The sequence below is a fragment of the Limulus polyphemus genome, unplaced genomic scaffold, assembly GCF_000517525.1.
Source record: "Limulus polyphemus unplaced genomic scaffold, Limulus_polyphemus-2.1.2 Scaffold7022, whole genome shotgun sequence".
NCBI classification, from domain to species: Eukaryota; Metazoa; Arthropoda; class Merostomata; order Xiphosura; family Limulidae; genus Limulus; species Limulus polyphemus.
Genome location: NW_013672632.1, coordinates 8055 through 19528, shown reverse-complemented (window position 1 = coordinate 19528; position 11474 = coordinate 8055). Strand labels below are relative to the sequence as shown.

Genomic DNA, 11474 nt, shown 5'->3' with positions numbered 1-11474 from the left:
AAATTCATCCAAGCTAGTCGTTAACTTTCCCATGGGAATGATGTTGCTACTCCGAGTGAAATTGACAGTTATCTGTTCAGAACACAACGTTATACAATATGCCATTGATAGATGAAAACCTTGACTTTCTATTAATTATAGGTAAAATATAATGAAACATAAAAGAGAACTATCAATGAATTGTGAAAGAGGGTGTGGCGGAGAGGTTTCTATTTAATAGCTCTGTAACTAAACAAAATTGAAGGCTATAAAAATTTTGGTTTGTTTGAGAAATAACAATTTTATAGAGAGTATTTCACATTTAATTTCATACTATTTTTAGTAGTGGCAGATAAAATAGGGATGATGACATGCTAAGAGAAAATGTGTCAAGTGGGTCACATTATTGGAAATTCAGGATTTTTTGAAATATTGCCTTTTATAATTAAGAACTTAAAACTTCTATGCTATTAAAATGTGGGTTATTAGCTAAGATTTTATGTATAACATAAACAAAAAGTAGTTTAATAAAATTTCGAATGTAAGACACTAAAATCTTATGTCGTGTGCAGTAAAGGATAGCCGGGGTGATAGGTTTAAAAGGAATTTCAATCCTCTTTATCCTAAAATATTTACTATATCCCATTTTATGACTTGGGTAGTTGAGAGGGGTCTTGTTTTGCTTATAGCTGCTTTATATAAGACATCCTTATCCACTTTTTTTTGGGAGGTGCAAGGCACTTTTCTTTGATCAATGTCAGTTTTGTTATTTGTTCATGGAAGGAAGTCCACTATCTCCTCATAATTCCGAATGGGATGTGGTCCCATCCTTAGTCCTTGGTTGAGCACAGGTTCCATGTCCTCTCCATAATTCCAAGGGGAAGTGGAATACTCCTTGCCCACTTTGTTGGGGATTGAGGATGAATATTCATAATTCCAGACTGGATGAGTTCTGTTCTTTTGGTAGAGTATGGCATATACTATCCCATCATTCCAAGCCTAAGGTGTTGCCTTTTGGATTTCATCAGATGTAGGAGAAAGCTTGTCCACTTCAGTGATGCTTACTTTCTCATTGTGATTCTGGTGGTGTGAAATGCATCACTGGCTACAGGTTGGGATCCAATCAAAGTATATATAACATTGCAGACGATTAGTTCTAGCCATTTACGTGGGGTACATTTACCATGACCCATTAATTCCACCCCCAAGTTGTGGAACCTCGGCTATCTGGTTGGGGCTGACCTATTCTTACTATTACTCATTTTCTATTCCACCTTTGATATAGGAACTGAGTCCTTGGTGAAGAGCATACCTGTTCTGGATGTAGTGTGGTTCCCCCACTTTTGTACCATCTTCACCTTGGTACACTTCTGTTCTGTACAGATGCTTTCTGCATGGTTCATGCCTGCACCAGCCCCTCCACCTTCTCAATGTGGGATTCTAGCTATAGTGTCAGCAGAGGTAAGTATGTTTTGGAAGTTAACATTTTCCTAAACTGAAAATGTATTTCCAATAATACTTACCTCAGCTGACACTCTCCAACCTTACTTCCCCACGAAAAGCCGGTTTATGTCTTGGAAAAGTGATTAAATTATCTGAATTGAGGTACTTATATACAGTACCTAGATAGAGGGTGCATTGAAGTTGGTGGAGAATTTTGCAAATTAGAATTTGCCAAGGGCATTTAAGTGGGGTATAAAAGACTGGAGCAAGTGTTTTCAATGCTTGGATGGGCAAAGAGTGGAAACCCTGGAGATTGAGAAATAGCTCTAGTGTCAGCGGAGGTAAGTATTATTGGAAATGCATTTTCAGTTTAGGACAATATTAACTTTTCTTCATTTTACAATTGTGAAATTTCATCTCTATAGTCTCTATAACCTCCTAAATGAATATTGTTTTTTTTTTCAGTAAAATTTTAATTCTTATTTTCTCTATGCATTTGGTTGATTTGACTGACCTTATAACCACCATAAAAATATATCTAAATTACCCCTTTTTTCTTTTGAGAATTACTACAAATTGTAAAAGGATATTACAATTGTTTATCCTAAAAAGCTTAAAGTTCATAAACTCTGTACTTAATTTTATAGTTTTATAGCCTTTTGGCCCATGTCTAACTAATAGTCGTGCCACACAAGTGGTAAATCACTTGGCAAAAGTGTAGTTCATGCTACTGAATTGAATGATGTAATGCACACCTGCTTGTGAGTAAACATTGTGAAGAATTTTTCATTTTTTCATTAACCTATCTAACCTAATAAATTTCTAATTATTACATTTTAGTTAATTTTATGATAATAAATAAATAAAGAATATATGTGAAAAAAAGAAATATCGCTTACCTGTGACCTCTTATTTTTTTGCTGTTGGTTACTGATGAAATTTAACCCTACTTTTTATACCAATGGTACTAGTAACTAAATAATTTTTTTATTATTTATATAGTGCATCTAAGAACACAGAATAATAACATATACAAATCAACTGATGCCCTTTAACTTTCATAATTTATCTGGCTTTCTATCTGGAATGAGAGCTTATAAATCTTACCTTAAGCTTGTTGAAACTTTCAAACTGAAAACAAAATAGACAATACTGTGTACAGGAAATAACATAATACATTATTTGCTAGATTAACACTTTGGCTTTCTATTGGTTGTAAATAATATAGTATAAAATGTCTCGGAGAGAACTATTGTTAATTTGTGAAACAGGATGGGACATATGGGTGTGGCAAGTGTGTCTGATTTTATAGTTTATGGCTCTGTAAACAAATAAGATTGAAGACTATAAAAATTATGGTTTGTTTTAGTAATATTTATATTATAATGAATAATTTACATTGAATTCTGTATTTCTTAGAGAGGTGGTAAATAAACCAGAGAAGTGGGAAATGTCAGATGTCACAATTCTCATACTAGGGGAGATTGAGAATTAAAAAAAAAGTTTCTTATAAAATTAAGAACTTAAAACTTATATAATAGTGAAAATCGACTTATTAACTATGTTTTGATGCTAAGTTTATTATATACAATGATAGTAAAGTAGTTTAATTAAATTTTGAATATAACTAAAAAGTTGTGACATGCACCCTTTCACCTGTCCCTAGTGAGAGGGTTACAAAGTTAATTCACAATTAAAAAATTATATTCTTGAATGGTGTTTTTTTTGGACTACATAGGTGTCATTATCATTAATTTATTTTAAAATAAGTAATGCTTGTGATTGTTAGACATCTGGATGCTGAAGCCATTGTGTAACAATATTTTCTAGCCAAAGTTCAGTTGATTCATTTCTAAGAGGCTGGGTGAAACCCTTATATTATAGTGTCATGTTCTTTGCTATATATGTGTTATTAGTATCAAAATTTGTTTCAGTATTTTTTTAACTTAAAGTCAAATGTGAGTTTATTTACAAGGAAAATTGTGCTTAACTTTAAGAAAGTGTTTAATTATAAAAAAATATATGCTTCAGTGAATAGGTGCAAGAAACCTTCTTAAGTAAACAAAGCTGCATGTTAAAGTTTTTGGCATTTTCTTTCCATTTTAGATAACAGTGAAGGAATTCAAAGAGAAAATTGCTTCATCAGTGGTGAGTTTTTTTGTTTATGAATTTACAATATGAACCAATAGATGAATTAATACATTTAACTCACCTAAATTAAAACAAAAATATGAAAACTTAAATTTTACATATGCTGAAAAAGTTGCTTTTCTAGAAAAGCTTCTTGAGAATGAAGCTTTGAAGCTGATGAGATAAATCTTGAAATTGTGAAGAAGCTCTAAGAAGTGTCTTGCTACCAATGAAACTTCCATGTGTTGGAAAGGTTGCCACTGTGATCCCTGGGTTTAAAAAGAAAGTCTTTGGAAAATCTGTGGAAACCATAATGCTTTTTGATTTCTGTTGTTTACATTGTTTTGGAATTTGTTGCAAAAATTATTTGAAAAGTTTGCATTAAACTGATGATTTTCACCAATGTTTTAGGAATTTGCTTCTTCTTTTTTGCTAAAATTATTGGAATTTATTGATAGTTTTTTTGTATGAGAGTAACTTGATTGATGCTGTTTACTTTTGACTCTTAATAAAACCTTTGGTAGGGTGCTCTCAAGAAATGGGTTAGTAAGTTGGATGTTTGTTAATAAGATCTTAGTCCTCACCTGAATGTTTATTAATAAGATCTTAGTCCTCACTTGAGTGTTTATTAATAAGATCTTAGTCCTCACTTGAGTGTTTATTGATAAGATCTTAGTCCTCACCTGAGTGTTTATTAATGAGATCTTAGTCCTCACCTGAGTGTTTATTAATGAGATCTTAGTCCTCACCTGAGTGTTTATTAATGAGATCTTAGTTCTCACCTGAGTGTTTATTAATGAGATCTTAGTTCTCACCTGAGTGTTTATTAATGAGATCTTAGTCCTCACTTGAATGTTTATTAATAAGATCTTAGTCCTCACTTGAGTGTTTATTGATAAGATCTTAGTCCTCACCTGAGTGTTTATTAATAAGATCTTAGTCCTCACCTTTCAATCTTGTTGCGGATTGGCTTTCCCATCTGGACAAAATCTATCCAATGGAGTGGTTTATCAATCCTCTCGATTTTCAGTGGCTTTGCCTTCAGTGGGGGGTTTACTCCTGACATAAATGCTTTTGCCAAGTCCCTCAACCACAGATTACCTCTGTTTTGGTCCCTCATCCTTTTGCTCTGGTTGTTGATGGTTTCAGCCAGGATTGGGCCAACAAATACTTGTATGTTTTTCCTCCCATTCGACTTCTTCACCAGGTGATTTCAATCATCTATACCACTTCATGTCAAGTCCTTCCAATTGATCCTTACTGGCTGGCTCAGCCGTGGTTTCCATGGCATCTCGAGCTCCAACTTACCCCTCCATTACCCATTCCTCCCTTCTTTGTCAACCTCGGTCACCAGTGCTTCATATATCCTTTCGTGTCCTCTGTTTTCATGCCTTGTTTTTATCCGGTCCTTGGTCAGAAGATCTGGCTTGTCTCAATGAGTAGCTTCATTTCTGGCTCGTTCCATTTGCCCTTCCTCCATGGAAGTTTATCAACGTCAATGGAACGTTTTCTGCTTTTGGTTTCTGGGTCGAGGGTTTTCCGCTCGTCGACCCACTGTTTCTTGTCTTGCAGATTTTCTTACTTGGCTTTTCAGTTGGAGGTCTTCTGTCTCCTCGACCACAGGTTATTGGGTGGCCTTGTCCCATATCTCTTGTTTTTCCCGATACCGTAGGGGTATTTACCTCTCCTACTCTCTCTTTGTTGATGCGTTCCATCCGCATTCCTTGTTCACCAAGGTGGGCTGCCCTTCTGGACTGGGATGTTAATGTGGTCCTTCATTGCTTCACTTTGCCTCTGTTCAAACCACTTTCCACGTGCTCCTTGTTTCACCTTTCCATTAAGACTTATTTCCTTCTCCTCTTAGCCTGTGGACATCGGAGGTCTGATTTATTTGTCATTGATATTTTTCATACTTTTTATTATCCTACGTATATTCTTCTTTATCCAGGTCGTTCTTTCCTTTCTAAAACTTTGGCAGCTATGGAGGGTAACTCCTCCTTTTTGCTGATTTCCCACCTTTATCCTAGGCCTGATCCAGACAGACTTCTATATCCTGTACGTGCTCTTTGCTGTTATGTTGCTCACATGGCTTTCTTCCGTGGTCCCGTTCCTGCCTGCATTCCTTAGCAGCCATCTCAGTTCATGATCTTTTTTCTTCTACCTTCACCAGTTGGTTTTGATTTGATTAGCTTAGTCCTCTTTATTGTCTTCCTCCCGTGTTTTGTTCTATCAAATTCAACACCTTACCTTTTCTCTGGTGAGACATTCATCCTACATTGAAGGAAATTCTTCAATTGGACATGTGGACTACTACTAATACATTTGTCTCTCACTGTTTGCATAGGATCGAGGTTTCTTCCTCCTTTGGCTATCGTTTTCCACCTGTAGGCATTTTTTAGACTTCAGTGAGACTTTGACTGGGTAAGTTATCTGTTATTATTCTTTATTTTATTTTCAGGGACCATATTTCCCTTTTTATTATTATTACTCATTGTTTGGATCCCGCTCTGTGACGAGTGGTGCCTGACCAGATATTCTTTAACTATTCAAATCCACACTGTCAAGCCATGTCAACTTGCATATAATAATTCCATGGCCATGCAACACACACTGTAGACATGGGGTGTTCACAAGATTGCTTGTAGGTTTATCCTCACGATAAAATTGCTTCATAAGTTTGCCTGTCCTGGACTGTACCCATTAATGGACTACATGGATAAAGCAGAAGGGGATAGCTGCCCATCACTCTCATGCCGTGTATTGAATAAATTGATATGGTCTCCTTTAAAAAAATTGGGTTTCGTGGTCACACATTGCACCGTCTTGGGTGTTGTCGTTCCTCTGGACTCTCCACCTCGTTTTATCCCCCTTTTCTTTCACTGGAGTTTGAGAGTTTTTACCATATTCCAGTTCCAAGCTGCTGAGGTGGTAGACCATGTAAGTATCCTCCTAAGTGTGTTAATGAAATACACACAAAGTATAGAAATTATTATAAAACCATTCAGTTGAGAGTAGGGAGGTGGTATGCTGGTGTAGGTGACGTGATATCCTCTCATATGAAACAAAAACAAATGGGAGTGAGACGTCAAAATTGCAATTCATCCCTTCGATTGGGATCTGTCATCCTACCCCCACGTAGATGTCAGTGGTTGTGTTTTGGATTCAGAGTAGAACCAATCAACATAATTCCTCATACATGTATTACAGATGTCTATATTCCCTCACTCATTTATACTCCATCAGTGATGTGGGTCATGGTGGAGGTAATTGTGGATTGCTACAGTTCTTTCCCTTGGGGTGGTTCCAGTTAATTTCACTATTGAGGGAGATTGTTTACATTTTGTAGTTATCTTTTCGATACTGAATGTTGGGTTCAAGGATCGATCTATCAATTCATCATATTCACATGTGCTCCGTTCATAAGTCGCGGGGTACTAGATTCCCTCTGGTCTCATGAACTTGAGGTGAAGATGGTGTGATCCTCTTTCTTACCCCCACATGGATGTCTGTTCCCAGTGGCCTGGGTTTTGGATTGTAGTCGACTTGACGGTGGTATGATCCTCATCCTACCCACACGTGGATGTTGGTTCCCAGTGGCATGGATTTTGGATTGTAGTCGACTTGCCGGTGGTTATGATTCTCTTTCCCACCCCCACATGAATGTCAGTACCTGGTAGCCAGGTTTTGGTTTGTAGTTGACTTGCCGTGTACAGTCCATTATGCCCTAGCCACTCTACATCTAGGGGCACATTCTTTTCATTTTACCCACTTTTGTAATTTCTGAGATTGAGTTTCATAAATATTGCATGGTTTGGATCACTTTCTGGCCATAGTTCTCTCCTAATTGTATGTGTTCCTCTGTTTTCTGCCCATATATGCAACATCTTTCTACGATGGGCGATTAGTACACCTGGTTCAGATGTGGTGCAGTCTCCCTCATCAGGTATTAAAATTGACTGTCTCATCTTAGGGGCGGACACTTTCGAGAGATGCTTCTTTCTTTCCCTCACACTGGTCCCTCTGCCTACTCAGTGTGGGATTCTAGCTAATCTTGTGAAAGGCTGGAATGTACCGTATCAGAAGTTATAATTTTCCTATACTGAAAATGTATTTCTGATAGGTACTTACTTCTACTCACACTTCCCACCCTTCCTCCTCACTTCCATTTCCTGCCAAAACTCGAAGTGACAGTTAGGTAGAATTGAATAGAGGGAGTCACATGCATAATGACAGTATGTCATACTCTTACTGGTGGAGGGTTATCACACGATGATTTGCATGAGAGACACATTGGAATTAGTAAATTTCAATTTAGGGGAGAAAAAAGTTTTGTGGCATGTGTTAAAAAAAAAGTTGCATATAGAGGACAGCACTGAACAAGAATATCTAATTATGTGAGAAGAGGTAAGTACCTATTGGAAATACATTTTCAGTTTAGGAAAATTATAACTTCCAATTTATAGGAATCTTCTACTTAAGAACAAGAACTTTATTTTAGTCCCAAACAAAACCACCGAGACTTTATTTGGAGAACTGTGTGCAGTTTTGCCTCCTGTAATTCTGTAAGGGTATCAACTAATTAATTTAGCTGTGCAAAGACAAAATACTAAAGTAATTCCTGGTTTGACTAATTTAAGCTGAGTTTTAGACCTGATTCTTGCAGAGTGCAGATAATTCAGGGTAACCTGATACAGCTGTTCAAAATTTAGGGGGAAGGTGGATAGTTTTCCAATGGGTTGTTTGAGTGATGGAATGAAAAATTTTGAAACAGACTTGAATATTAGGGGTAATATTTTTAAGCTTTGGAAACCTAGAAACATACTTGTTCTTAAATGAAAACATTTTATTTGGTTACTAATCTGAAGGTGTGGTTTGTACTGTTACTTTGTATTATTTAAAGATTTTTTTGGATATGTGAATATACATGAAGGGATATATATAAATTTTATTTTAAATTGACAATTAAGCTTTTAAGATCCTCTTTAGTTTTTGTTTTGAAAAAACATTACTTGTTCATGTGGCCTTTTGTCACATTACCTTTCATATGATCTAAAACTTACTCAGTCTCTCTTTCTTTGTGTTAGTCTGCATCATATATTGCTTAATGATTAATAATGATAATTTTTTACTCTACATTGTATTAATAATTCAGTTTACCTAGGCTGATTAAAGTGCAATTGTTTTTGAAAGTAATATGTGATATGGACTTTTGTTTTATTTTGTAATTACTGTTTATCCACCATATAGTTTGTTCAGTATGTATATACTGTATTTGACTACTAAAATATATATATTACTTGAATACATATTCTAACAGAACTGGTACTTAAAGAGACACAATTAAAATAATCAACTCGAACAATGAATTCTCAAAGGAAAAAAAATGGTAAAATTGAAAGAATGTTTATAGTAGCAAGAAACAAAACATAAACACGATGAAAGAAAGAATTATCTGAAATATTAAATCACACGATAGTTTAGAATTTGTAATTGTTGTGTTTTTGTCTTGGCATTTATCCTTCCTTTACCAACAAAAATAGATTTCATTTCTCAATATAATTCATGATGTTAGAAAAACACGTAGGTTCAGTAAGTCTTGATAGAAATGAATAAAAACCCTCCTTTTGAAAGTGTTTGTCTTATAGCTTCAGCAGATTGATTAAAGGTATTTTTTTGTATTTATAGAATAAGTGTTAGTCAGCTGTACAGAAGTTTTTTAACATTTGCTTTTGAGTTTATCTTGACATTTATAACTCAGATTTATTTTGCTGTGTTATCCAGGGCACTCCATCAGACAAACAGAGATTGATATTTTGTGGAAGAGTGTTGCAAGATGAAAAGAAACTTAGTGAATATGGTTTGTATCTGAAAATCTGTGTATTACTTTATGCGGGTGATAAGTGAAGGGATTTATTAGCCCATATTTGCCTTGTGTTCACTTTAAACAACTGGCTTGTTATTTCATCAGTATCTATATATATATATATTACTTGAAAATATTAGAATACTTTAGCTTTTGTTGGAAAATAATTTACACTAATAACAATATTGTAATTTATGTTTTTTGGTTTAATTACTTTTAGCTTTTGTTAGTTGTCTTTACTGAATATTGTCTGCATTTTCAGCAATTATTCAGTAGTATTGTTATTTTTAATGATGTATAGTTCCTGGCATTTTCCATTGTTTTTTTCTGATATGTTTGTTTAAATACAGCAGCTAGTTTGAGAATCTTGTATTTAAAATATACTGTTGAATTACTAGATGTTAAGATATTAAACTTCTATGCACATGTATATATTATGTGTTTCAAAAACTGGTCCTCAAAGGAAACTACTAAGAAAAGCTCATGAGTGGGAGATTTCCTCATTAGAAATGGAAGTACATACTAGTGGTTTTGGCCAGAATGGAACTGGTATGAAAAAAAAAAAACAAATTAATTCTTGGATTTGCTTTGTTTACCTCTATTTTGCTCATATTTTGAGTTACTCCCTCTTTTAATATACTTGCTCACCTCCACAGTGATTTATTTCACAAGCCTGCCATCAATGATGGTCGTGCATATGTTGGCAAAGTCCAAGAGGAATAAAATCAAAATGGAAATTCTTGATTTAAAGAGAAAAAAAAAAGTGTGGCAAAGTTGCTTTGAACATTGATAACAGTGTTAAGAACAAATGGTGCTGGGTTTGGTTATAAAAGTAAATTCCATTGGCTGAGCTTTTTCCTTATGGTTGCCAAAAATTGATGAATTTGTAATGTATCAGGTAAGCTAATTTCTTGGTGATTTTTGATTTATATAGTTTTTTAAATTTACTCATAAGTTCTTTGAACTATGAATTTGAGAAGTGTTTTAGTAAGGTGGATAATGATAATAATAGTTTAGATATTTAGTTGACTTTTTATCTACTTTATGTTAGATTTATTTATAAAAAATATTGAAGATCACTAGGGCCTACGGTAAAAGGTCTATCTATCATCATTCTTTAGGTGGACTTTTAGTAGTTAAATTGTATTTGTATTAATTAGAACTATTTGTGACTATCATAAGTTTAAAAGTTTATTAATGTATGGTGCATATATGTTGTTATTTAATTAATAAACTCATTAATAATAATGCATGATTTTCTACCCCTACCAATGGAAGCCTGGTTGGTTTAGGCAACCACATAGTGATCCCAGGTGTTCAGTATGGTTTCATTGCATATCAAAGCATAATTTTAAGTGGTCAACCCCTTGACAGCAGACAGCTTGCTTTTCAGAATGTGCATCATTATTACTTTATTTCGTGTGCTTCAGTCTTTGGATATTTACTCCATGCACAAGTAATTTGACATACCCAGCCTTTTGCTTCCATAAATCAAAACAACGTATTTTTGTATAAACATATATTTAACCCTTTCCACACAGGTCAAAGGCCATGTCATCTCATTTGTTGACTCGCATTCAAAATTTTATTTAGTTATTATTTTATGAATTTATCTCAATAAGTGTGATATCAAACTGTTGATAATAATCTCAATTTTAGGATTACACATTGCTCAATTTCTTAATTTAAAAGTAAATATTAAAAGAAAAGAAAAACATTGACTTTTGTGTGTCACATGGTACGTTAAATGCAGCACTAGTTCAAATTAGATGTTTGTGATATCAAAATACTAAGTCTATAGGAACTCAAATTACTGATATTGACAAGTTAGAATATAAAATAAGAATGTGTTATCTTTTCTATTTGGTAAGATATTGCTCATGTAATGAATCAAACACAGTGGCACCCTGCCCACCTCTTTCCAATTTTGGAACCACTCCCTTATATACACTTCATTCTATATATATATATGACATGAATAATGAATTGAAAGTTCAGAATGTCCCCTAGTGGCTTTCTTAGCCAATTTAAAGTTCTAGGATGCCATTTCTTTCTTTTG

At 34.4% G+C, this 11474-nt stretch overlaps 1 protein-coding gene across 1 annotated transcript in view; it reads left to right on the top strand.

The window, feature by feature from the left end:
* LOC106474281 (large proline-rich protein BAG6-like) overlaps positions 1 to 11474 on the top strand; it is a gene marked incomplete at its 3' end in the record, with an annotated part of 40978 nt that overhangs the window by 23514 nt on the left and 5990 nt on the right. Inside the window, exons 3-4 of the mRNA XM_013934970.2 lie at positions 3529 to 3570; positions 9334 to 9409. Coding sequence (XP_013790424.2) covers positions 3529 to 3570; positions 9334 to 9409 — 118 coding nt within the window. The remainder of the gene's footprint in view (positions 1 to 3528; positions 3571 to 9333; positions 9410 to 11474) is intronic.